Source organism: Rhinoderma darwinii, chromosome 3 (assembly GCF_050947455.1).
Source record: "Rhinoderma darwinii isolate aRhiDar2 chromosome 3, aRhiDar2.hap1, whole genome shotgun sequence".
NCBI lineage: Eukaryota > Metazoa > Chordata > Amphibia > Anura > Rhinodermatidae > Rhinoderma > Rhinoderma darwinii.
The window spans coordinates 13,647,124-13,671,994 of NC_134689.1; the positions used below are offsets into that span (position 1 = coordinate 13,647,124).

The 24,871-nt window shown below is 41.8% G+C and overlaps 1 protein-coding gene across 1 annotated transcript in view; it reads right to left on the reverse strand.

Annotated features, from left to right (window-relative positions):
• Positions 1-24,509, reverse strand: part of ARHGAP8 (Rho GTPase activating protein 8) — a 43,788-nt gene extending 19,279 nt beyond the window's left edge. Inside the window, exons 1-8 of the mRNA XM_075855964.1 lie at positions 24,326-24,509; positions 17,042-17,117; positions 15,643-15,780; positions 12,041-12,128; positions 9,879-10,010; positions 6,540-6,626; positions 4,923-5,021; positions 3,568-3,678 (exon numbers count right to left, since the gene is read on the reverse strand). Coding sequence (XP_075712079.1) covers positions 3,568-3,678; positions 4,923-5,021; positions 6,540-6,626; positions 9,879-10,010; positions 12,041-12,128; positions 15,643-15,780; positions 17,042-17,087 — 701 coding nt within the window. The 5' untranslated portion in view covers positions 17,088-17,117; positions 24,326-24,509. The remainder of the gene's footprint in view (positions 1-3,567; positions 3,679-4,922; positions 5,022-6,539; positions 6,627-9,878; positions 10,011-12,040; positions 12,129-15,642; positions 15,781-17,041; positions 17,118-24,325) is intronic.
• Positions 24,510-24,871: the final 362 nt, after the last annotated feature.

Here is a 24,871-nt window from a genome sequence, read left to right on the forward strand (position 1 = left end):
CTGTCTGTGGGCTGTGTCTGGTATAGCAGCTCACCCCCTTTTAAAGTGAATGATTCTAAGCTGCAATACCAGACACAACCCATGAACAAGAGTTGCGCTGTTTCTAGAAAAATGCAGCCATGTTTTTTTAACCTCATACAACCCTTTTTATACATCTCCTGAGAGTGTCCTGCCTGCATTGAAAGGGCCTCCAGGAAAACCCATCGATCACACCTACATTTAAGATATGTAGCACGAAAACAATATTGTCCTCACACCTATAATCAGTGCTGGGAGAGAGGGGCCTGGGGTACAATGTAATATAGCATAAAAATGTAACTGTCATGAAAAGCAGAATATTCCATTGTAATTACTTATTAGAGTCCCTACTCATTTTTTGTAATTTTTTTTTTTGGGCTGTCAATGGGGGAAGACATTCCTTTTTATATATCCTGATAGGGTATATGGACATCATAGAGGTGGATCCCTCACTTGGGACCCTCTTCTATGAGCAAGAGTGGAGAACCGTTAACAATGAGGCTCTGGCGGCCCCACTGATTTGACTAGTCGGCATGTAATACGACATTTCCCCTCTAGTGGTCGCTGCACGGGAAACATATGGCCAGATGCAGATTCTTGCGGCAGCAACAGGTGATCCCCAGGAGTTTTTGAAGCCACCAAAACGGCGCCCCTATAAGGTGTGACTTAAGTATGAATCCTGTGACCCTGTGACTAAATAAAATCTCCATAGCAGCTAAAATGGTTGCTAAAATTCAGCACCTTGTGATAAAACAGGAAGAATACTCGGCACTGTCCAAGATGTACATCCAACATGTTCAGGCCGTTGCCTAGAGACAGAGAATGTTCTGGCGGGTGACAACACTGGATCTCCATACAAGTCACTCAGAATAACTGGCGTTATATTTTCATATTCATCATCAGCATATAAGATGTTACATGGGGCCCAGTATGTATTTTTTTGGCCAATGGGGAACTAGTGGAAGACCCTGTCGGAGGGGGGATGGGTGGCAGGGATCTTTTTGTATCTACAATTAAAAATATATATCTCCGAGACCGGTCCCTCATAATAGAGATTTGGATCTCGAAAATTGACCCGCGTTTGTATCGGAAAACACTTTTTCATTGACTAACTATACCACTACCCCCATCGTATCACCAGAAGTAATCCGCTGTACATTGTGTCTATATATTACAGAAAATAAACCTGACATTCTCGCTCTATCTGAAACAAAGAGGGAATACTGATGATATGAGCGCACCATATGTCCCTGAAGATAAGAGGTGATGTCTCGTAGCACTCCAGAATCTATACATGACCTCTCTGCCCGGGGAACATGAAGATGGAAATTGAATTAACTCATCGTTTCATTATCCTGGAATATCTCGATAACTCGGCTTTCTGCATTTTAAGCATCTTACGCGTGACGATCGTCCTGCTGTAGAGTAAATGGTTAGATGATTTTGCGGTCGAGTATTGATCAGTAGGGGGGGGGGGGCATTTTTACACTAAAAAGGAAAAAAAAATTCCTAGGAATACTTATGTTAATATTTATATTCTATATTTTTAATGGAGAAATTTTTATCTCCCTCTCCCCCCCCCCATACTGAGCTGAGAGTATAGGTAAAAAAAAAAAACGGCAATTAGAGGGCTTCATCTCTGGCCGATAAGTAGTAGGAACATCCTCGTACTGCTCCAGCTGCAAGTGACACAGAGAGAAATTTAGCCACGCCTCTTTATGTAAGCTCCACCCTTTTATCACACTTGCCAAAATATGGAGAAAACCAACATGTGATAGGTCCCGAAAAAATTTCTACCAGACTGTGTGACAATTGGATCAATGTTTTTTTTAAATTTTTTGAATTCATTTCGAGGTTTGTGGGTGTTGCGATCATTTGTCGATTTTCTGTATAAAGTTTATATCATAAAATCTCCCTCTACCTTACATTTTTTATACATTACATGATCATTACCGATAGTTAGACAGCTAATTACATGACACAACCAAACAATAACGAGTCCCGTCAACGGCAATGCTGGAATGCTACGTTTTATGATCTATTTATCGACTGCAGTTTATTGGTACTACCCACTTGAACTACAAAGATTTAAAGGGGTTTTCCAGGTTCTGACAACTGATGACTTTTCCACCGGATAGGTCATCAGTACATGATCGGTGGGGGTCCGACACCCGGGCCCCGCACAGATCAGCTGCTTCCGTGCATCGGACGTACATGCCGGGAGCAGTTAGCTCAGGAACGGAATAGCGGCCGAGCTGCAGTACTGTTAAAGTGAATAGGAGCGACCTGCAGTTCTGCAGCACGGCCGCTATGCTATGTACGGAGCCAACTGCTTCTGGGCTCCGTACATAGCATTATGTGCCACAACATCTGGTGCCCACAGGCCACCGGAGCGGCTTATCGGTGCGAGGTCCGGGTGTCGGACCCACACCGATGACATACTGATGACCTATCCGGTGGATAGGTAATCAGTTGTCAGAAGCTGGACAACCCCTTTAAGGGTGTTTTCAGAATAGACATTGGTGGCACATCACTGGGCTAAGCCACCAATGTACAACCGTCGATGGTCCGGCTGCTGTAACCCCCGTCGATTGATAGAAAGAATGGGGGGAATTTCACAATCTTTCTACGCCAGATTTCTGCCTTATAAAAGCTGCAAACGGACAAAAAGTCACAAAAAAATTCAACTTCTGGGTTGTTTCCACCACTTTGCCCTCTTTTTAAAAAAGGTGGGTGGAGCTTATCAAAATGGGCGTGTCCACCCAAAGCATTTACTATAATTTATGCCAGAAACGGCGTAAACTATACTGGAAATGTACGTCAGCACTTGGCTGGCACGGATTTCATTTAGTGGCGCACGGACAGCCAAACATGCGACAAATTTATTAACACGCGTGTGCCTTTTAACACATTTGTCGCATTTTTTGCCAGCTTGTTTCTTATGGAGACTGGCGCGGTTTACTCCCAATGTCTCCTATCGGACTATAATGGGCCGACCATGCATCCTCCGAAGAAAGCCGATTGAAACCAATAGAAGATGGAATGACAGTAGTGTCCTAGTGCAGCTACCACTTTGTTCTAGCCATCGGCGGGGTCACATCGGTCGGACCACCGATATTCAGATATTGGTGGCATATCCTGGCGATATTTCACCAACGTATTTGCTGAGACAGTCCCAAAGTATGTGCTAGAGGTATCTAATTTCACCTGCAGAATTTATACCCTATCAAAGCTAAGAAAAAATTTGAGCAAAAAAAATCCAACACAAGTGAATTAGATCTTGAGGGAATACTGCAGCCATGTGTTACTCCATTCCCTCTGAGCCCTACTTCCTCCTGACCTAGAGACCGTAAAAGAGAGGGTAGAGATCGCAGAGCAAAAACATGGGTTCAGTATCACATAGGTCTGCACAGGAGCTGTATACACAAAACGGCAGGATATTTTAGATGCATTAGAGCCATAAAAAATGGTGGCAATAGTGGACATAACCTTAAAAGACTACGATTTCGCTTCAGGTAACTTTGAAAAAGACAAATATAAAAAGCTTACTATTGAAGACTGACGCCAAATTGCTGTGCTGGGAGTGGCGGTCGAGGTGGTGGGGCTTTACTAACTGGTGGAGGTCTTCCTTTCTGTTGGACACGTAATTTTTCATCATGTCTGAAATCAAAAGTCACAATTTAGTATTTGATATTTTTTCGTAAAAAAAAAAAAGTTCCGTTTCCTTTTAGGTGTCTAACTTTTTAGTGACAATCTGCCCCTGTGGTATGTAGATCCTTGGGACGGGGGACACAACTTCTTTATTTGTGTCCACGATATAGTCAAGGATCTACGTACCATAGAGGCAACAAATATGACTGGTATAGGCACGCTAGATAGGGGGGGCCTATCCCAGGTTGGTCTCGGCCCGATGGGCCAAATAGGTTGCCTATCAGTGAAGCACGGACAATATTAAACTGTAATTATGTCAGTGTAGTATTGAGGCGATCAGAGGATTGCAGATGCTAGTCCGCTAGTGGGAGTAAAAAATAGGGTATATATAAAAAAAATTGTAGATAAAAATCATTTTTTCATACATTTATAGGGCAAAAATAGTGAAAATAAAATAAAAGGAAACTTTTTTGGTATCGCCGCATTTATATTGACCAGCATAATACAATTTAAAATGTTATTTATGACGCACGGTAAACAAAAAAATCTAAAGAAACAATGGCGTAATTAATGATTGTACCCATTAACCCCCCCCCACTAAAAAAATGTATAAAAAGGTAATCAATGTGTTATGTGTACCCCAACATGGTAGCAATGAATAACAAAACTCGTCCCACAAAATACAAGCCCTCATCAGCAAAAAAAAAAAAGTTTTGGCTCTCAGAATGTTGTAATGAAAAAAATAAACAATTTTTTCTATGAAAAGTAATTTTATTGTGCAAAAACAGTTAAATATTAAAAAAATACGTTGACGTATCTGGCATTGGCGTAAACATAAGGACACGTCGAATAAAGTTACCTTGATATTTTTACCGTGTGATGAGGGGCGTGAAAAAAGAAAAACAAAAAAAAACAAAAACAAAATGATTAAAAGTAATCAATAAGTTACCCCAGATTGGTACCATTGAAAGATATATAACTGGCAACCTATTTGGCCCATCGGGCCGAGACCAACCTGGGATAGGCCCCCCCTATCTAGCGTCCCTATACCAAAAAATAAATCCCTCATACGGCTACATTGACGGGACAATAAAAAAAGTTACGGCTCTCGGAATGTGGTAATGAAAAAAGTTCTGAAAATGAAAAAATTCTTCAAAAATATTTTTACTTCTACTGCGTGTTTCTAAATGTGAACGGGCCACGGATCTCTAGGTGGCCCCTTCCTCAAGTAAAATATCTATGGCGCCACTTACTGCAATACTTCTTGTGGGATGATCAACCGGTTGAACCGCAGGTGCTCTCGAAGGTCGCTCAGGTGATTCATGTACTGAACCTTCTTGCCAAACTTGTGACTGAATAAAATAAGATAAGAGTCATTTTTCTTTTTAAAAGAATCGATGATTTTTATCGAGCTCCGACCCCTGTCGGGCGCCGTTTTCCCATAAAGGGTTAATGTTATCACGCTACGCAGAGCAGGTTTCCAAACAGTGATTAATTTATCAGCGGTCGGCACGGGGAGATTACTGCGTTACATCTTGTAGCACCTATAGAGTTTGTCATTTTCACTGAATATAATTTGTGAGGAGGAAAGATGAAAGGCCCGAGAACGGTGGAATGGTTCCCGATTGCCGAGTGTTCCTTATTACGCGTGGAGCATGGAGATCGCTGATGATCTTATCACACCCGACGCTTGGCTCGTGAAGAAAAAAAAAATTACTTTGAAACCAATGAAAGGACTGTGAAAATCTATGTTTGTTTCTGCAATTGCAAGCGGATTACGGCACCAGCCAAGAAAGAAGGCGATGAGAAAAATCTGCATATAGTTTAGATTCCATAATGTATTTTCAGCCCTATTAGGGCATATGGACATCATAGGGGCAGGGGTCCCCACTCAGGACACCCCTTCTATAAGCTATAATGGACAGTTGCTCAGTAAGAGTATCTCCCGTTCTGGCAGACCCTTAATTTGAATGTAATGTCACATTTCTCCAGCAGTGGCCGCTGTTTAGCTAAATGCGGCTTTTTTCCAATGTAACGGTTGATCGCCGGGTGTTAGAGGTGCCAACTCCTTCTTACAATAGGGTGTTCTAAAGCTGAAGTGGACAACATAATGCTAATTTCAAGGACTAATTGGCAAAATCTTGAGCCAAAGGGAGGTAGAGGTGTCCTCATTATCATGGGCTCCTTAGTCCCTTAAACTCTATGAGGGCCGTATAAATCTGTATGCAGTGTGCTCCCTCTAGTGGCAGCTGGAGGCAGCCAGAACTCTATCATTGGGGTTTTCTGGGACTTAGCATAGTCCATCAATGTTTGATCAGTGGGAATGTAACCTCTGGGACCGACACCAATATGCACAATGAAGGGGCCACAGCGCTCCAAGAACACAATGCAAGTATTTTATAAAGTGAATGTAAAGGAAAAATACAGATACAGAATGATTCATTTTAGCCAATGTCCATGCTATGAACTGTAATACTCCAAATCATATTGCCCAACAACTAGTCTCATGGTTGTTACACAGGCATAAAATTGTTACCCAGTCCCACAATTGTTACACAGTTCCTTAGTTGTTACACAGTCCCCCAGTTGTTACCCAGTCTCTCAGTTATTACATAGTCCCTTAGTTGTTACACAGTCCCACAGTTTTTAAACAGTTTCTCCGTTATTACACAGTCCCTCAGTTGTTACACAGTATCACAGATGTTACAGTCCCACAGGCACTGACATACGTTGTTATATTGAGCATACACAGACACTTATGTAGTACACACACACACACACACACACACACACACACACACACACACACACAGTCCCTAGTATGCATACACTTATATACAATACAATACAATATAATATATTGCATTCACCTTATGACTGGCTTGAATATTTTCCACAGGACTTTGATGAAGTTGGTTGGATGGACCACACACAAAGCCTTTATATTCTTCTTGTACCTAGTAGAACACAGACACTATGTATATTTTAATCTGGACTATGGTGTGCAAGGAAAACTGTGGGGTGCCCTGGTTAATGGGGGGAGGGGGTCCTATGTTTTCCTAATGAGACAACCCCTAATAGGACAATCCCTTTAATGGGACCTAATTAAATATGTAAAATATGTATGTAGTGAGCGCCCCCTTGTGGTGGCTACATTGAGTAAGAATTTTATCAGTTAAATTCTATGGCTGCGTGTATGGAACCATTTGTAAGGGGGCACTCTACTGGGTGTTTTTTTTATTGGAGAATCTTGATGGCACTGTTTATGGGGGCACTCTGACAGAGGTGTAATGGAGGTACTTTGTCATTATGGGAACATACCTGTAAATGTGGGCGGGGTTTACATAGAAAAACAATTATTAAAAATAGGCAAGTGTCCGTTAAGGCGGCTTTCTTCTTTAAAGGGGTATTCCTTACTATACCTATGATTCTCCATTAAAATATCCATGGTCACATCATGTGACTTTATTTAAAGGGGTATTTTGATTTCAGCAAAACAAAAAAGGCCATTCTTTGTATAATCAAAAGGTATAAAATGTTCCAATATACTTTCTGTATCATTTCATTACGGTTTTTAAGATCTCTGCTTGCTATCATGCAAAAGGAATCTCCATGGTTTAATCCAGTGAATAAAAATCTGTCCTGCTCAAGTGATGGACACACAGCTGCACGGCTCGTTACAGTTACAATATGTGTATCAGTGCTCTGTCTTGTAACGATCCCAGCGCCTGTGTGTCCATCACATGACCAGGACAGATTTCTATCCCCTTGAAAGTAAACAATGAAGCCTCCTATTGAATGACAGCAAGCACAGATCTTGAAAACCATGAGGAATTGATACAGAAACTATTTTTTTGCTAAAAGCGGAATACCCCTTTAAATAAGATTACATGGATATTTTAAAGAAGAACCATAGGTATAGTAAGCAGATACTAATATAGAATTGGAAACGATCCCATCGCTGATTATTCCTTCGGCAGAACTTACACATTCAGTTCCATTATTCTCTTCGCACTTTGAAGACCTGACATCTTAGATTTGTGGTTTCACGGTCTCATGGCGACAGTGAAATTATTGGGGCCATTTTTAAGTTTCGAGGGCTGTGATTTCCACATTCATGCAACAGAACAGCAAGCAAAACAGACAGGCACAAAAGAGGCCGTCAAAGCCTTTCATCGGAAACGCCGTGTTTTCCATCCAAATTGATGGATCTGTTCTGTAAACAAGCGCCAGATACTGATCTGCATTCTTATGAGATATGGGAAATATTATACTGGAGGATCTGTAAAGTGGAGGAATAAAAGAGGCTGATAGGCTACCTCCGTGCAACCACAATCCAAGACATCTCATTTTATTTAACCCCTTCCCGCTTTGGCCACTTTTGACCTTCCTGGCGGAGTCTCATTTTTCAAATCTGACATCTGTCACTTTATGTGGTAATAACTCCGGAATGCTTTCACCTATCCAAGCTATTCTGAGATTGTTTTCTCGTGACACATTGCACTTTATGTTACTGGCAAAAAATGGTCGATACATTCAGTATTTAATTGTGAAAACCACCAAAATTTTGCAAATAAATGGCAAAAATGTGCATTTTTCTAAATTTAATGTATCTGCTTGTAAGACAGGCAGTTATACCACACAAAATTGTTGCCAATTAACATCCCCCATATGTCTACTTTAAATTGGAATCATATTTTGAACATCCTTTTATATTTCTAGGACGTTACGAGGCTTAGAACTTTAGCAGCAATTTCTCACATTTTCAAGAAAATTTCAAAAGGCAATTTTTACAGGGGCCAGTTCAGTTCTGAAGTGGCTTTGAGGGCCTTATATATTAGTAACAACCAATGTCACCCCATTTTAAAAGTTTCACCCTCAAAGTATTCAAAACAGCATTTAGAAAGTTTCTTAATCCTTTAGACGTTTCACAGGAATGAAAGTAGAGGTGAAATTTACAAATTTCATTTTTTTGCAGAAATTAATTTTTTATCCATTTTTTTTGTAACACAGAAAGTTTTACCAGAAAAATGCAACTCAATATTTATTGCCCAGGTTCTGCAGTTTTTAGAAATATCCCACATGTGGCCCTAGTGTGGTAATGGACTGAAGCACCGGCCTCAGAAGCAAAGGAGCACCTAGAGGATTTAGGGGCCTTCTTTTTATTAGAATATATTTTAGGCACTATGTCAGGTTTGAAGAGGTCTTATGGTGCCAAAACAGTGGAAACTCCCCAAAAGTGACCCCATTTTGGAAGCTACACCTCTTTAGCTAGGGGTATAGTGAGCTTTTTGACCCTACAAAAAGTCTTCCATACTAGGCATACTGGGAGGCCAGTGTTAGGCCTCCGATTGCCTTTGCAGCCACCGGCACCCCGGCAATATCATTGCTGGGGTGTCGATGAGCCTCAAACACCTTAAATGCACTGATCGCTTTTGACAGCTGCATTTAAGGGGTTAATGGCGGGGTTAGGAGCAAACTTCGGTCCTCGCCATTACCCCAGGGTCTCAGCTATAACATGTATTCGACACCCGGGGATGGTGTCACCAACTCAGCTTCTGAGCCGCTGTCCACCATTTGTCGCATGGAAAAAAAAAAAAAAAGTTATGGCTCTTGGAAGACGAAAATGAAAAATCAGAAAATGACTCAGCCCCGAAGGTTAAGACTGGTGTATAGAACGAATAAACCTGCCCCATAGCGTTAAATAAGAAAATTCTGGCTGCCTGTAAAGACCACTAGGGGAGCTCAGGAGCTTACAGCAAACGGTTTATACATTGAACTTATTAAAACAGCATGCAGTAATCTCCCCCTAGTGGTGACTGCAGGCAGTCTAATTGTGTAGTCTGGAGCACCCAATATAAGAGCAGTCTGGCTGCCTAGCCTGGAGCGCCCCCTATAACTGCAGTCTGGCTGTGTAGTCTCGAGCGCTCCCTATAATAGCAGTCTGGCTGTGTAGTCTGGACCGCCCCCTATAACAGAAGTCTGGATTTGTAGACTAGAGCGCTCCCTATAGCAGCAGTCTGGATTTGTAGACTAGAGCATCCCCTATAGCAGCCATCTGGTGACCCCTGGTGCCGTTTCAATACTGCTACAGTTAAACATGTGATAATGGACACCGAGCTATAATGACAGTACACCCCTCATTTGAGGAAATCCTATTCATGGAACTACATACCAAAACACACATGACAAACACACGTGTTACTCACTTCCGGTCAAAGGCCTTATAGGCGCTCTGTAGCCAACTCAGTGAAGGTTTGTTGCGACTGTTCAAGCCGTAATGAAAATAGACGACAGTGTAGTCATTCTCCACATACTGGTCTAAGGTGTGTTTTAGATATCTGAAAGAAAAAAAATGATTATGAAAAGAGTTAATAATTCTGGAACTTTTTTAAACACACCCCATCGCCCCTGCGTCATACTACACTGGATCGGCTCGAGCAATACAACTTACTCTGCCCGCCATTTAATTTATTAGTGGTGCAGTTTGTGCTCCAGAGCTGCTTTTCGTTTTGTAACTTCGGGCATGACGTTGCAATCATAGTCAGCCATTTTGGAAGCTAAGGGGCTATTTTTTAGTCAACAGGTCACCGAAACGGAATAATATACAAAGATTCCTTCCTATTATCTTCCCTCCTCTCCTTTTTCTCTCTCTATGTCTATCAGTCTTATCTATATTACTCTCTTGTTCATGGCCTGCGGCTTCCGAGTCCATATTGAATAGTAGCGAAAGGCACTGCTACAATGGAGTTATGGACGTCCGCATAACAGCCCACCTGCTTACCTTTTAACCATACTCTCCTTAACTAGTCTTTGCCCTTGAGAGATACAGGTATAGTATATGATCGGTCAGAGCTTATTAAATACACATGACTGTATTACGGACTTGTGTTATATGGATCCGTAATGCGGCGTCGCCGCGTCTATACTATGCTATCGGCCCATACTGTACCTCCGTGTGCGTCAGATTTAATACGGCGATGCACTACAGTCTTTTTAGTCACAGAATATGGCATATGTTCCATCAGATGCCATATTATGGAGATAATATTGTAAAAATATTGCTCTAGTCAGATTTCGAGGATTTTTGTTAAAAAAATAAAAATTGTAATGTTCAAAAAAAGATTGAGTCTGTGCAGACACTTCAAACATCATATGCTCCATATGCCAAAAATTCAGTCAATACAATGTATTGTGACATTTTACTGACATGAAAGCCATTAGACAATACAGGATTTTACTTGAAGCCTCGGGCGATAATCTGTAGGTTTTGCCAAGATTAATAAAAAATTAAAAAAAATGTCTATCTATGACACTTCTCTTGACTTTACGCAATGAAAAAGTAATTTTATATATTATATAGCGGACATCACCTGTGCAGCTGGTGGGAGTGGGTAATAAGGAGAGTCCTCTATGGGAGAGTCCGTAATTACGGACAAGAATAGGACAGGTTCTATAATTTTTTCAGCACGGACACCCATCCGTAAAATACTGAAAGGTGCCCGTGGCCAATAGAAATGAATGGATCCATAGGCCTCATGCACACGGAAGTGCCCGTAATCACGGCCTGCGATTGCGGGCACGGACGGCCACGGGCTGCATTTTTGGGCTGTGCTCTCATACAAAGTATGGGAGAACGGCCCGTACAATACGAAAAGTAGGACATGCTCCATAAATCACGTCACGTTTCTATGGCACGGACACCTCCCCATAGCTATACGGAAAGTTGTCCGCGGTCAATAGGACCGAGTGGGTCCGTAATTGCGGACCATATTGCGGTCCACAATTACAGGAATTTTTTACGGTCGTGTGCATGTGGCCTTATTGTTATAAGAATCCCAGAAAATGAGATGATCACAGGCTGGGACCCTCAATGATTGTTTGTAATCTGTGGTGGAATCCAGTAGCAAGTGTTACATTTCTCTGCAGCACCACCACAGGAAAAATGAGGCATTACACAGTATCCAGTTTAAATCAATGGCCTTCGTTTTTTTTTAGTAATGCATGGACTTGCTGAGTCCTCCAGAATGAGAGATGTTCTTTGTAGATACTCTCCGCTTTGTCTAATAGATGAGGGTCCTGAACAGAGGACCTTCCCCTCTACTCACTCAAAAATGCCTAATAGGGTATTTGAAAATGGGTTTGTGGTGGAAATGAGGTGCAACTTTATCTAAAAAACGCCATATGCCAATTCTACACAGCAGTAATGGAGCATGTCCAGGATATCTCATTCAGGGAAGGCTCTCCAATATGAAGTACCACGTCGATTTTAGGAGCTTGTGAAGACCATGCCCATGGAGTACCATTAAAATATAGGACCCATTTTAATGCTTAGGGCAACAATGTCTGTGGTATTAATGCTATGACTTACTCCAGAAGACGGACGTGATCAATCTCATGACAGGGAGGGAGACGGCAGCAACTGAATGTGATCACTTTTCTCCCCGAGTTATCGTCTCCTGGAAGACAAAATATAGGTCGTGTCAGAACAGCCATAATTTCAATTGCGTATTTTGGGGTGTAAAGACTGAAGTGCACAGTAGTCAGGTGGTTCATCTCCAAGGCCTGGCTTTGCTATGTGCGACCTGGAGTGCCATCCTCAATGACCTACTGGGGCCATGTTACATTGAGAAGACGTCATCCTATGTGTGGGTGCTGTATGTGTATGTCATGTATATTAAGTAGGTGCTGTCCTGTCTGTGTAGGTGATGTACGTGATGTTTGGTGGTGTTTTATGGAGCCATTATGGAGGGGGGGGGGGGTAGTGCCATTTGCACAGATGCCAGATAGGCTGATTCTGGCCCTGGATTTCTGGCCCATATTCTTGTCCATAGGGGGGCTGTGTTTTCAGAACCTTATTCAATGGGAAGTGTCTGGCAAGTAACAAAAATAAGCACAGGTCGGGCAATTGTAGCCTTTTGGCTACTAAAGGGAACACCCCCAAGTACAGGAAGCGTCTCCCCAAAATCTGTGAATGATCAGAGCTACGAGAAGGCTAAAGTTGGTACAATTACAAAGCACTTATAGCAGGAGACAAGCTGGGCGGCTTTTATAAAAAGTGGGTTCCTGGGCAACAAGTAGCGTCCCCCATTCACCATTTTTGGAAAGCTCATAATTTCAAAATATACATATAAAATACAGATAGAATTTTTAGCTGAAATTTTTTACACGAATATTGCCATACTATGCCAAATAATACTTCAATACAGTGCCCACACAATACTGCCAACAGTGCCCAAGTAATACCACCATAAAATGTCTATATAATAACAGTTTCCAAATAATACTACCATATAGTGCCCACACTGCCATATTTCACGCACAATACTGACATTCAATGGCCAAAGATTCAGAATAAAAATAATACCGTCATGGAAAGTCCAATTAATGAAGGGTTAATGGTAAGGTCCCTGGTGGTCTGCGGCAGTGAAGGTTTACACTCTCAGGTTGCTCCTGGGAGTCTAGTCTTTGGGGTACCCAAGCAAAAGGGAGCCCTGGGCAATTGCCTAGTTTGTTACTCCGTAAATCCGGATCGGGAGGCAGCCCATTCGACATTTATTCATGGGAGTCTCCACTGTAATGTAATGTCTATTTTGGGAGCAGCTGACAACATAGGACAAAAGACATGGCCACTATGGACAAAGAGAGGCAAGTAATGTAGGGTTCAGTCATTATGGCAAATGTGAAAAAAATGAAAAATACTGGTTGTCCCATAGAGGGTCCCGGGGCCACCAATTGGACAAACCTAAGTATTGAAAATAACAAAGACTCGTCTGGTTCTATTACAGGTTCATTAAATCAAATATTTTTTTATGGTTTAACGCAGGTTGCTGGGCTTTGATCTGAGCTCTTCTAAAAATAAAAATCTCATTAACTTCAAAACCTATTACCAGCCAGGAATGCTTGTTTGGATTATATTACATCTAAGAGGCTGCTAATCCTGTAGGATACAACACAAACAATCATGGGGGCAAGAGATTGGGAATGGGTACAGGATCGAAAGTATAGCAAAAAGTTTACATGATATATTAGAAACATAAGGAGACTCAACCAGCGGTTTACAATACCCATATTATGTAGTTACCTTTTAAAAAAATTCTACCTTAAAGGGGGGGGGGGTAGTCTGGTTTAGAAACCCCATTCCTCATCTCTTGGTCAGAGTGGAGAGCGGTTACAAAGAGGGTCTCTCACTCTGGAGGACCTGTCCTGTCCTGCATTACAACGACAAGACATTGATATGAATGGGCACTGTGTAATACTTAATTTCCCCTGTAGAGGCACTGCAGGGAAATTTAACACTTACTGCCAGGTTTTCACACTAGGGTTGCCACCTTTCCCACCCAAAAATACTGGCCAGGATAACGCACGTAAAAAAAGTGGGTGTGCTTTTGGGCATGTTCACACAGAGTGGGCTTTTATACATGGAGTTTTAATACCTTTATGGTAAAAGGGGTCATACACACTAGATGAATGTTGGCCGAACTGTGCACCCTGAATTCAGTTGTGTCACACATACACAGTGCCCCATAAAAAGAGTACCACATGTTGGGTCCCCTGAAAATAGGGCCATAGGTTGTGCCCCATACAAATAACAGTGCCCCACACAGTACCACCTGTAGAAAGTGACACACATAGTGCACCCTGAAGATAGTGCTCCACACAGTGGCATCTATAGATCGTGCCCCACATAGTGCCATCTGTAGATAATGCCCCACGTAGTGCCATCTGTAGATAGTGCCCCACATAGTGCCATCTGTAGATAGTGCCCCACGTAGTGCCATCTGTAGATAGTGCCCCACATAGTGCCATCTGTAGATAGTGCCCCACATAGTGCCATCAGTAGATAGTGCCCCACATAGTGCCATCTGTAGATAGTGCCCTACACAGTGCCCCCTGTGTGTCCAGACCCCTGATCAGACCTCAGACCATACTAAAAATAAAAAATAAAATGTTATTAAGTAAAATAAAAAGATTTCTCACCTTTTAAATCTTCCTGCAGCTCCAGCGACAACATTTCGGTGGTCCCCACCGGTCTTGAAGTGATGACGTCACGTACATCATTTGATTGACTGCAGTGGTCATGTAAATGATGTGTGTGGCGTCATTGCTGCAGGACCGAGGGGGCAACCGAAAGGTCAACATTCGAACGGCAGGGGGAGTTATCACTTGCATTTTCACTTATTATTGCAGGTGAAAAACTTTTACTGGCCCCGGCTTCTTGAGGTGGATACTGGTGTTTACCGGTCGGGTTGCAACCCTATTACCCACAGATAACAGCCGATCACTGGGGGTCACAGCAGGAAGAAACGTTGTGATCTACTGTTAAGGAACCTTTCTAGCAAGTAAGGGTTGTCTATAGAGGACAACCCCTTTAAATATTTATACCTTTAAATTTGTTTTTCCCTGCATATTCATAGCACATTTTGGGTCGTAATGATCTAGTGACTCTCCATTTGGGAATGGGGGAAACCGCATTTAATAAAATATCAGGTTCTAAATAGTTAAATTCAGCCCTGATATTGTTGTCTCAAAGTATTCATCAAGTATATAATAGGGATTGTCATGGTGATGGACATCTCCAAGACTTTTGCCTACCGCTTACCCTGTGGGACACGAGGAGAAGTGGTAGTCTCAGAAGCTCCCCATAGACTTTGCTGGGACATAATAGTAAACATCAGGATAGTTAGATGGAAAGGGCGGGGGGGGGGGGGCACGTCAATGGGACATCAAAATCCCAAAAATTTTATAATTTTTTTTTTCTTCTCGTCCTTCTCTCCCTTATGTTTGAAAAGAGGGGGTTTGGTTATGGGTAGGTATATTGATGACAGATATATTTTTTCTTTCGGTATTGTTATATTATGATTTGTGAATAATAGTTACGTTGTTGAAGAAAATATAACAAAATAAAAAAATTAAATAAAATGTATAATCCAAGTTTATAATGCATGAAGTGTGGTATCCTTCAGGACTCACCAGCAACTTGGATAATACCGTGGCGGGCAATGTCGTAGTATGGATGACTTATACTGACATCATTGGCTTCCAGAGTCGGAGAATCCACAACAGTGTCACCACTCCACTGCGCCTGTTCCTCCTCATCCTTCTGAAGTTCTACAAAAAACATAATTTTTTAAAATTAAAGACAAAATAAGATCATTGCCCATCTTAAATCTGAGCACCCCATACAACTTCTCCAACATTGCATATAGTCATCCTTCTCCAATCAGCCCCCGGTTGTGTTGAAAGATATGGACATGAAAACGGAAGATACCCAACTAGTCACCAAAAATACAAATAAATCCTATAAAGAACAAACAAATTATGTATCATCATTCCACAGCTAAGACCCAACTGATCCCAAGAACCAGTTCTAGGCCTTACTTGGTCTTCAATTTCAATGGTTTCCGTAACTCCAATTGATTTTTCTCACATGGAGCACAAAAAACAAGAATTGGACAGGATTGTCCTTGACATCAATTGGGTCCCAGATGTCAGATCTCCACCAATCATATCATAGGATGGAGGCTGCAATATTTCAAGTGCATGTTTTACAGACGTATGACTAATTTGATTGTCCCTAATATATATATATATATATATATATATATATGTATTTATATATAGACAATGGGAACCCGACTTTACTCTTCATATCTGCCACATACGGCCGTCTCTGTATTTTTTTTTTATTTTTTTTTTATTGGTGTTCAGAAAATCAGTCAAGAGGAAAATATATTAATCCAAGTAATGCAAACACAAAATTAGGGTATGTTCACACGGCCTTTTTTCGGGGGGCGTAAACGGCCGAAAAACGGCCGAAAAATCGGAAACAGAACGCCTCCAAACATCTGCCCATTGATTTCAATGGGAAAATGGCGTTCTGTTCCAACAGGTTGTTTTGTCATGTCAATTCTTGGGATGTTTTTGGAGCCGTTTTTCATAGACTATTGAAAACAGCTCCAAAAACGGCCGTAAAAAATGCACTGAAAATCGCGAGTGGCTTAAAAAACGTCTGAAAATCAGGAGCTGTTTTCCCTTGAAAACAGCTCCGTATTTTCAGACGTTTTTGAGTTTGTGTGTGAACATACCCTTAGACATTGAAATAGCACATGGCAGAAAACAGGGATCATCGGCCCATTGTGCGCCCAGTAGGAACTCTACTTGCCACGAGCAAACATTATAATATTGAAAAAGTAAAAGGAGAAAGTGTCGATAGAGGAGATAGGAGATACAAAAGAACAGGAGCCTATATAGAAATCATAGGGCACCATAGCAAAACTCAAAATGGACCCCACCCCCACTGAGGGCTCCGCCCAATGCACTACATCTTCATCATATCATATTGAACCCTCACTAGGAACCAGTTACCTACCAATTTCCGCTAACTCTTCAAAGTCAATAGAATGCAGATTTTCCATGTTAATAGCACTCCAGTGAGGACTTCACACCTGAAAAACAATAGACCAAGATTTTATTGTTTAGCTGCAATACCAGACACTGGCCATGGACAAGAGTGGCGCTGTTTTTGGAAAAAAGCAGATCCTTCTTTTTTTATAATCTCAAACAACCCAACGACTGTTGCTTCTATCAAACTCATCATTGACACAATTGTGCTGCTGTGTTTGGTGAGCGGGGGGGACCAAGTTCCCCCATTCTAGCAATCGTGACGGTCCCTGTAGTGAGACCCCGAATGATCTAACATTTATGACCTATCCAGTTTATTTTTTGACCGGAATACCCCTTTAATTCTAAATACATAGAACCCCGCTGATAGTAATACGCATGATGCCTGCAGCTTATAATAGTTCAGTAGCATTATAAGACACGCTGCTAATATCAGTCCCACCTATGTATGTAAATATACCTGGAGGCACTCAGCGCTAGAGATATGTGACATAAAACAATATTTTTGGACATCCTTAAAAAAATACTACAATTGGCTTGAAATGGCTGATAACAGGGAACAATAGACTGCATTCACATTGAGCTAAATTTTGTTTTATTTTTTAATTCTTAGCCAATTTACCCAAATTTGGTTTCTATGATGACTATGGGGTGAAGTAGATCCGGCAGACTATTCACAGTATCTTAGCTAAGCGGCCTCCCCACCTTTCTGCGCCACTTATCACCGCTATTTATATTGTCTGCAAATAATGATTGGAAAATTATGCAAAAACACCAACTGGGTAATCTATTTTGTGTTTAACTTGCAGACTGTACAAAGCATTAATGAGTGGTTGGATTGTGCGCTACTAAATTAACACTCAAATAGGAAATTCAGGCTCTGGGGATTAAACGCTTTGAACCTTACACAAGCCGAGATTTCGTTAAAGGCGGTTGGAGTTTTAATTAAATTAACCTGACATGTTCCTGGACAAAGGCCCCTTGTATTGCCTCCATAGCTTCTAATTATAGTATAATACTCGCCAGGGATTTATCGGGCCGTATTACATTCTATTTCCATTAAACGGAACACGTAGAAGAATGGACATGGCAGAGGATACAGATGAATGGCCCCCAGAGGGTTATCCCGGACATCACTGTTAGGCTATGTTCACACGGGCTATTTTTAGCCGTAAACGCTCTGAAAAACGGCTAAACGCCTCCAAACATCTGCCCATTTCAATGGGAAAAAAGGAGTTCTGTTCCCACGGGGCGTTTTTTACGGGGGCGTTTTTAAAAGCCGTTAAAAGCCGTTTTTCATTCAATAGAAAAACGCAAGTTGTTTCCCTTGAAAACAGCTCCGTATTTTACAGCCATTTTTTGTTTGCCATGTGAACATAGCCTTATGATTTTTTTTTGGGGGGGGGGAGGGAGACAAAAGCAACGTTCATTTTAATAAGTAATGATGTCATGATGAGGTGTGACGTGGGTACAGTACTCCAGTAAGTAGCAATGATGTCATAAAGTGATGTCGGCCCTTGTCACCACTCTCCCCCATCTTGGGCTTCGTACTTATTTGCTTCCATTCCTTATAAAACTGGCCATACACATTGGACTTTTCTCAGCTGACCACATAAGCTGGGATGATATAGGGATCTCTTATACAGCTCTGCTTTTTTGTGATGCAGGGAGGAGTTTAGAGAAATAGGGGTCCTGGTGGTCTAGGGTGGTCAAGATGTTCATGGTGACGTCCCTGTTTGCATCAGGTATCGATTAAATACCTGATGGTGTTAAAGTAGTGGATGGGTTTATGTTAACATTCCTGGAGGTCTAGGGTGGTAAAGGGATTAATAGTCCGATCCCTGGTGGTCTAGGGCAGGGAGGGGGTTAATAGTTCTATGAATGGATATGGCAGAGTGATACAGATGAATAGCCCCTAGAGGTTTATCCCGGACATCAGTGTAATGTTTGTCGAGGGAAGACAAGTGGAACATTAATTTTAATAAGTAATGATGTCATGATGAGGTGTGACGTGGGTACAGTACTCCAATAAGTAGAAGCGATGTCATAAAGTGATGTCGGCCCTTGTGACCACCCTCCCCCATCTTGGGCTTGGCACTTGTTCACCTCCATTCCTTATAAAACTGGCCATACACATTGGATTTCTCTCAGCTGACCACATAAGCTGGGATGATATAGGGATCTCTTATACAGCTCTGCTTTTTTGGATGTAGAGTACTGTAGATTTGAGAGAAAAAGTGGCCCTGGTGGTCTAGGGTGGTAAAGATGTTCATTGTGACTTCTGTTTGCAGTGAAGTGGGTTATCGATTAAATACCTGATGGTCTAGAGCAGTGGATGGGTTTATGTTAACATTCCTTGAGGGCTAGGGTGATAAAGGGATTAATAGACCGATCCCTGGCAGTTTAGGGTAAGTAGGTGGTTAATAGATCTATGGATGCATATGGCAGATTGATACAGATGAACAAATCCAGGGGTTTATTATGGGAAAATGTGATCGTCATCTGCAAGAAATACTGTGCCTGTAAATGCAATGTAAGGGGGCCTCACAGATTAACTATTTATGCCATTAAGGCTCTGTTCACATAATGCTAGAGACATGCAAAACATAATTGTAGGCCCCATTCACTGCTAAACATATCCATAGGCCCCATTCACTGCTAAACATATCCAAAGGCCCCATTCACTGCTAAACATATCCAAAGGCCCCATTCACTGCTGAAAATATCCATAGGCCCCATTCACTGCTAAACATATCCATAGGCCCCATTCACTGCTAAACATATCCATAGGCCCCATTCACTGCTAAACATATCCAAAGGCCCCATTCACTGCTAAACATATCCAAAGGCCTCACTGCTGAACATATCCATAGGCCCCATTCACTGCTAAACATATCCAAAGGCCCCATTCACTGCTAAACATATCCAAAGGCCCCATTCACTGCTGAACATATCCATAGGCCTCACTGCTGAACATATCCATAGGCCCCATCCACCGCCTAACATATCCATAGACCCCATTCACCCGGCGTATGTTAATAGTGAGAATTCTTGGCATACGCCGGGCTCGTATGTGTCGACCTTATTTTTTGCAGTAGGGAATAGCGTAGTAGACTGCGCTATTCCATGAAGAGGAATATAGTATAAAAACAGTTTTTTACTATGAGGTCCTATGGGCGACAAATGCCACTGAATATGTCGTTGATTTCTGTCGGAGGAAATCCTCGCGATGTATAAACCCCGAAATCAAGAACGTGGTGTGAACAGAGCCGCACAACAATGTTTATTATAGAATGATGGATTTTCCTTGATCATAGCTGTGTTTTATCTATTCTAATTATAGTCATGTGATCGCCGATACCGAGAAAGTAGTTGTCAGATAAGGTAATGGATAGTCTGACAGCATGCAGTCGATTACGGAGGTAATGATAGTTTAATACAATGTATTTGGTTAGTGATTATGGATGGAGTCTGGATACTGACAATATTGCCTGAGGGCGCAGCTATTTTGAAACGCGCAGGAGTTAAACAGGTTGTGACAGGACAACGTTACTCCTGTTCTACCGGGACTTGCACAATTTTCCTGTTCTGTCCTGATTAGGGTATACGGAGCTGTATTCACTGCCACCGGGCTCAAGTCTCTCACACAGAGGCCTCAAAAGTTACTGTTATATGATCTAACTTTACCTGACAGAACAGCGTACATGTCACACACTGCCCAGAGGTGTAAATGGGGGTTTTATAAATTGGTTTATGTAAATTAAGCTTAACCAATGTTTAATAAAACATAAAAAAAGTTCAGATACTTTCTAATACAGTTTGTATCTTAATTCCTCACATTTTTCGAGATCTCTGCTAGTGCTTGCGGTCAGTGAATGGGACCATTTTTATTTACATCCAGAGGCTGAAAACCTGCACCTAAGGCCCTGTTCACACAGAAAAAAATCTGCCTCAGAATTCATTCAGGAATTTTGAGACAGATTTTGAACTGCCAGCACGTATTTTTCAGCGTTTCTTCGTGGCGTTTTTTGGCCGCGGCCTTTGAAGCTAATGCAAGGACTGCAGGCAAAAAGGCAGCAAAAAACGCTCAGGAACGAGCGCCGCTGCTTCTTCTTGCCTCCAATTAATTAAACAACGGGGTCATTGGCGGAAACCACGACAAGAAAGGACATGTTGCTTTTTTTGCCCATGAGGGGCCAATAGCCGCCCAGGAAAAAAAACGCCTCTGCCTCCCAGTGAAGTCAATGGGGAGCGATTTCGACCGTTTTCTGGCGCTTATTCCAACGCGGTGTCCGTGGCAACATCAGTGCCCAAAAACTCTGTTTAAGCTAACCCTAAGGCCCGGGTTCACACGGGTTGGATACGCAGCATAATAATCACGCAGCATGTCCGACCTGGAACCCGCAATATATTACGTTAAAAAAATGTAATGCATTCCATGGGGGAAACCCGCAACACAAAATTAACAGAAACGCAGCATTAAATTCCGCACCGCAGGTCAATTTATTAACATTTACGCTGTGGTTTTTTTTCCCCCCGCAGCGTGGGCATGAGATTTTCTGAATCTCATCCACTTTGCTGCTACTGTAAATGCTGCGGAAATTCCGCACACAATTCCGTTGTGGAAATTCCGTAGCGTTTACGCTTAAACGCAGCGTAAACATTAATAAATTGACCTGTGGTGCGGAATTTAATTCCGCAGCATGTCAATTTATGCTGCGTTTTTTGTTGATTTTCCGTTGCGGGTTTTTAATGGGGATGCAAAACCCGCAACAGAAAGCCAAGTGTTGCGACTTTTGTGGCGTAGTCGCAGCGCTTACACCGCAAAAATCGCAACTCTGGAAAAAAATAAATCATATTTACCCAGAACTACCTCCTTCGTCCTGTAGTCCGGCCTCCTACAATGACGTTTCATCCCATGTGACGCTGCAGCCAATCACAGGCTGCAGCGTCACATGGCCTGCAACGTCATCGTAGGAGGCCGGACTACGCGCAGAGAAGAGGGAGGGGGTAAGTATGATAGTTATTTTTTTTCTTCTCCCCAGCGGAAATTCAGTTTCCAATCTTTCGGACGGAATGTACGGCGGGTTTCAGGTTGGATACGCTGCGTGATTTTCACGCAGCGTATCCGAACTGTGGGAACCCGGCCTAAGACTTCTCACAGCTGAGTTTGCTACAATTGTATCCAGTTTAGACAACACTCTGTGAGCTAAACACAGACTCCTAATAGTTTGCTACAATGTATCAGCGGAGTCCAGACTGTTCAGAGGGGATTGTCTAGATTGGATACAATTGTAGCAAACATTTAGCTGTGAGAAACATTAGATCTGTACGTTTTTTTTTAGCCTTTTAATGTAAACAGAATAGTCCTATTCACTGACAGCAAATAGTGATCCTGATAATGTAGAACTGCCACAGCTGCAGGGTTCATTACCAGAGATATTTTTTTTTATACACAGTAACTAACTGTGCACCTGTGTCAGCTGGACATGGGTTTTCATCTTCTGGATGTAAACAGAAATGTTCCAATTCATTGACAGCAAACAGAGATCTTGAAGTCTATTAGAAATTTTCAAAAACTCCATTATATAATGATTAAAATGTATTCATTCACATCCAAAAATAACCATTCAAAGATCATTATCTCTGTGGTGCTAAAATGATGAGCTCCAATGGAAATGACCGCAGAAAGAAGCGACGGTCAAACAAGCACGCTGCCGCTCCATACAAAATATGGGGGTAATGGAAACAGCTAAGCGTTGGCTGTTTCTATAACTCCTATATACTGAGGGAAATGAGCAGAAGTAAGGTCCCTGAGTTTGAAGGAATAGTATAGGATTTGAAAAACATGACTGCTTTCTTCCAAAAACAGCGCCACATCTGTCCATAGGTTGTGTGTGGTATTGCAGCTTAGCTCCATTTACTTCAATTAGTGCCCACTACAACCCTCGTGCACTCCCAGCAGAGGTCCCAGATTATTAAAATGTTCTTCAATTCTCCAATGTCTGCAACATATTGTGATATACAATTGTAGCAGAGCTGACTTTGTCATCACTGTGTAGCACATTTTTTTTTTTCAACATTTTTGCCAAATGTCACCACATTTTCCACACTTTACACCGACCAAAACTGAAATCCCGCAAAATGTTTAAAATGTTGCGCCTATAAAAACCCCATACGGACCCAATACTATTTACAGCTGAGGGTCTGTAACAATTATATCCAGTCTAGACAATCCTCTGTGAGCTATACACAGCAGCAGAACAAAACTCTCCTTTCCTGGTACTTTGCTACAATGTGTCAGTGCATGCAAAATGTTTCAGACTTTTAAATGACATACAGCAAAACAAATCTCTCCTGTCTCTGTATTTTGCTACAATGTATCTGTGCAGGTGAAATGTATCAGACTTAAATGACACAAAGCAGAACAAATATCTTCTGTCTTGGTAGTTTGCTACAATGTGTCAGTGCATGTAAAATGTATCAGACTGTTTAGGCTTCTTTCACACTAGCGTTAGTATCCGTTTACCGCTTTTCCATCAGAAGAAGAGAGGATCGAAACATTGAACGGAAAGTAGCGGTTCCGTTAGAATTACCACTGATTTCAATGGTAATTCTTTTGTATCAGTTGCTTTCCGTTTGTCTCCGTTCACCAGGTTTAAATTTTTTTGAATGAAAACAAAAGTTCTGCAGACTGCACTTTTGTTTCCGTTCCAAAAAAACGGAAACCTGGCGAGCGGAGACAAACGGAAATCAACTGATACAAAATAATTACCATTGAAATCAGTGGTAATTCTAACGAAAACGTTGCTTTCCGTTTAATGTTTTCGATCCTCTCTTCCTCTGACGGAAAAGCGGTCAACATATAGTATCGGTAATGTGAACACGGCCTTATAGTTCAGAGGATAACCTGGACTGGAATGGATACAACTGTAGCAAACCATGGGCTGTAAGAAGTCTTAGGTCTGTACAGGTTTTCAGCCTCTGGATGTCAACAAGAATGTTCCTATTAACTGACAACAAGCAGAGATCTTGGAAATGATAAGGAATTGAAACACAAAGTATTTTAGAAAGCTGCCGAATTCCGAATCATACAATGATCAAGATTTATTTTAATACAACTAGAAACCCCCTATCATTTGAAAAGGTATCAGGATGCAAGTCAACAAAGCGATAAATAACACGTTCACCTCTGCTACATCTGTAGTTACATTCCATATACAGCACCTCGGTCCTACTTCCTGATTCATACCTGGACGTATGGAGGGGAAAATTAGTGTCACAGTCCCAAGACACTGTCCGATATGTCCTCCTTCCAGGGAGCCCTCCCAGGTGACTCTGCTTCTGGGGAAGGTGCTCGGGCGCCTTTGTTTGGGCTTGACGTGCCTATAGTGAAGGCGGGGCACATGCAAAAACAAAGCACTTTAAAATCCAAGGTGAAAATAAAAGCCACCCACTCACCGAATTCCTCCCCTCCCCGGCCGGAGAACGTCATCTCACTACAATATGTGACGCAGTGTGGATTCAGCTCAAATTATGGACACAAACATGGCCGCACAATTTAAAGGAACTTTCCATATTTGAAGGGACTTTCCCCTTATACTCAGAAAACCCCCTAGAAATACGTCTAACCCCCAAGTTAAAATAATTTCATATTTGATCCAGCTGTTTCCGGGTTATCTGGGTAAAAGATGACGGGTGACTACCAGTGATGGCGGCCATTTTTATGTTGAAATTTTACTATTTAAAGAAACAGTTTGTATTTTTAGGGACTCTCGTTATCTGCTTTGCAGTTGAA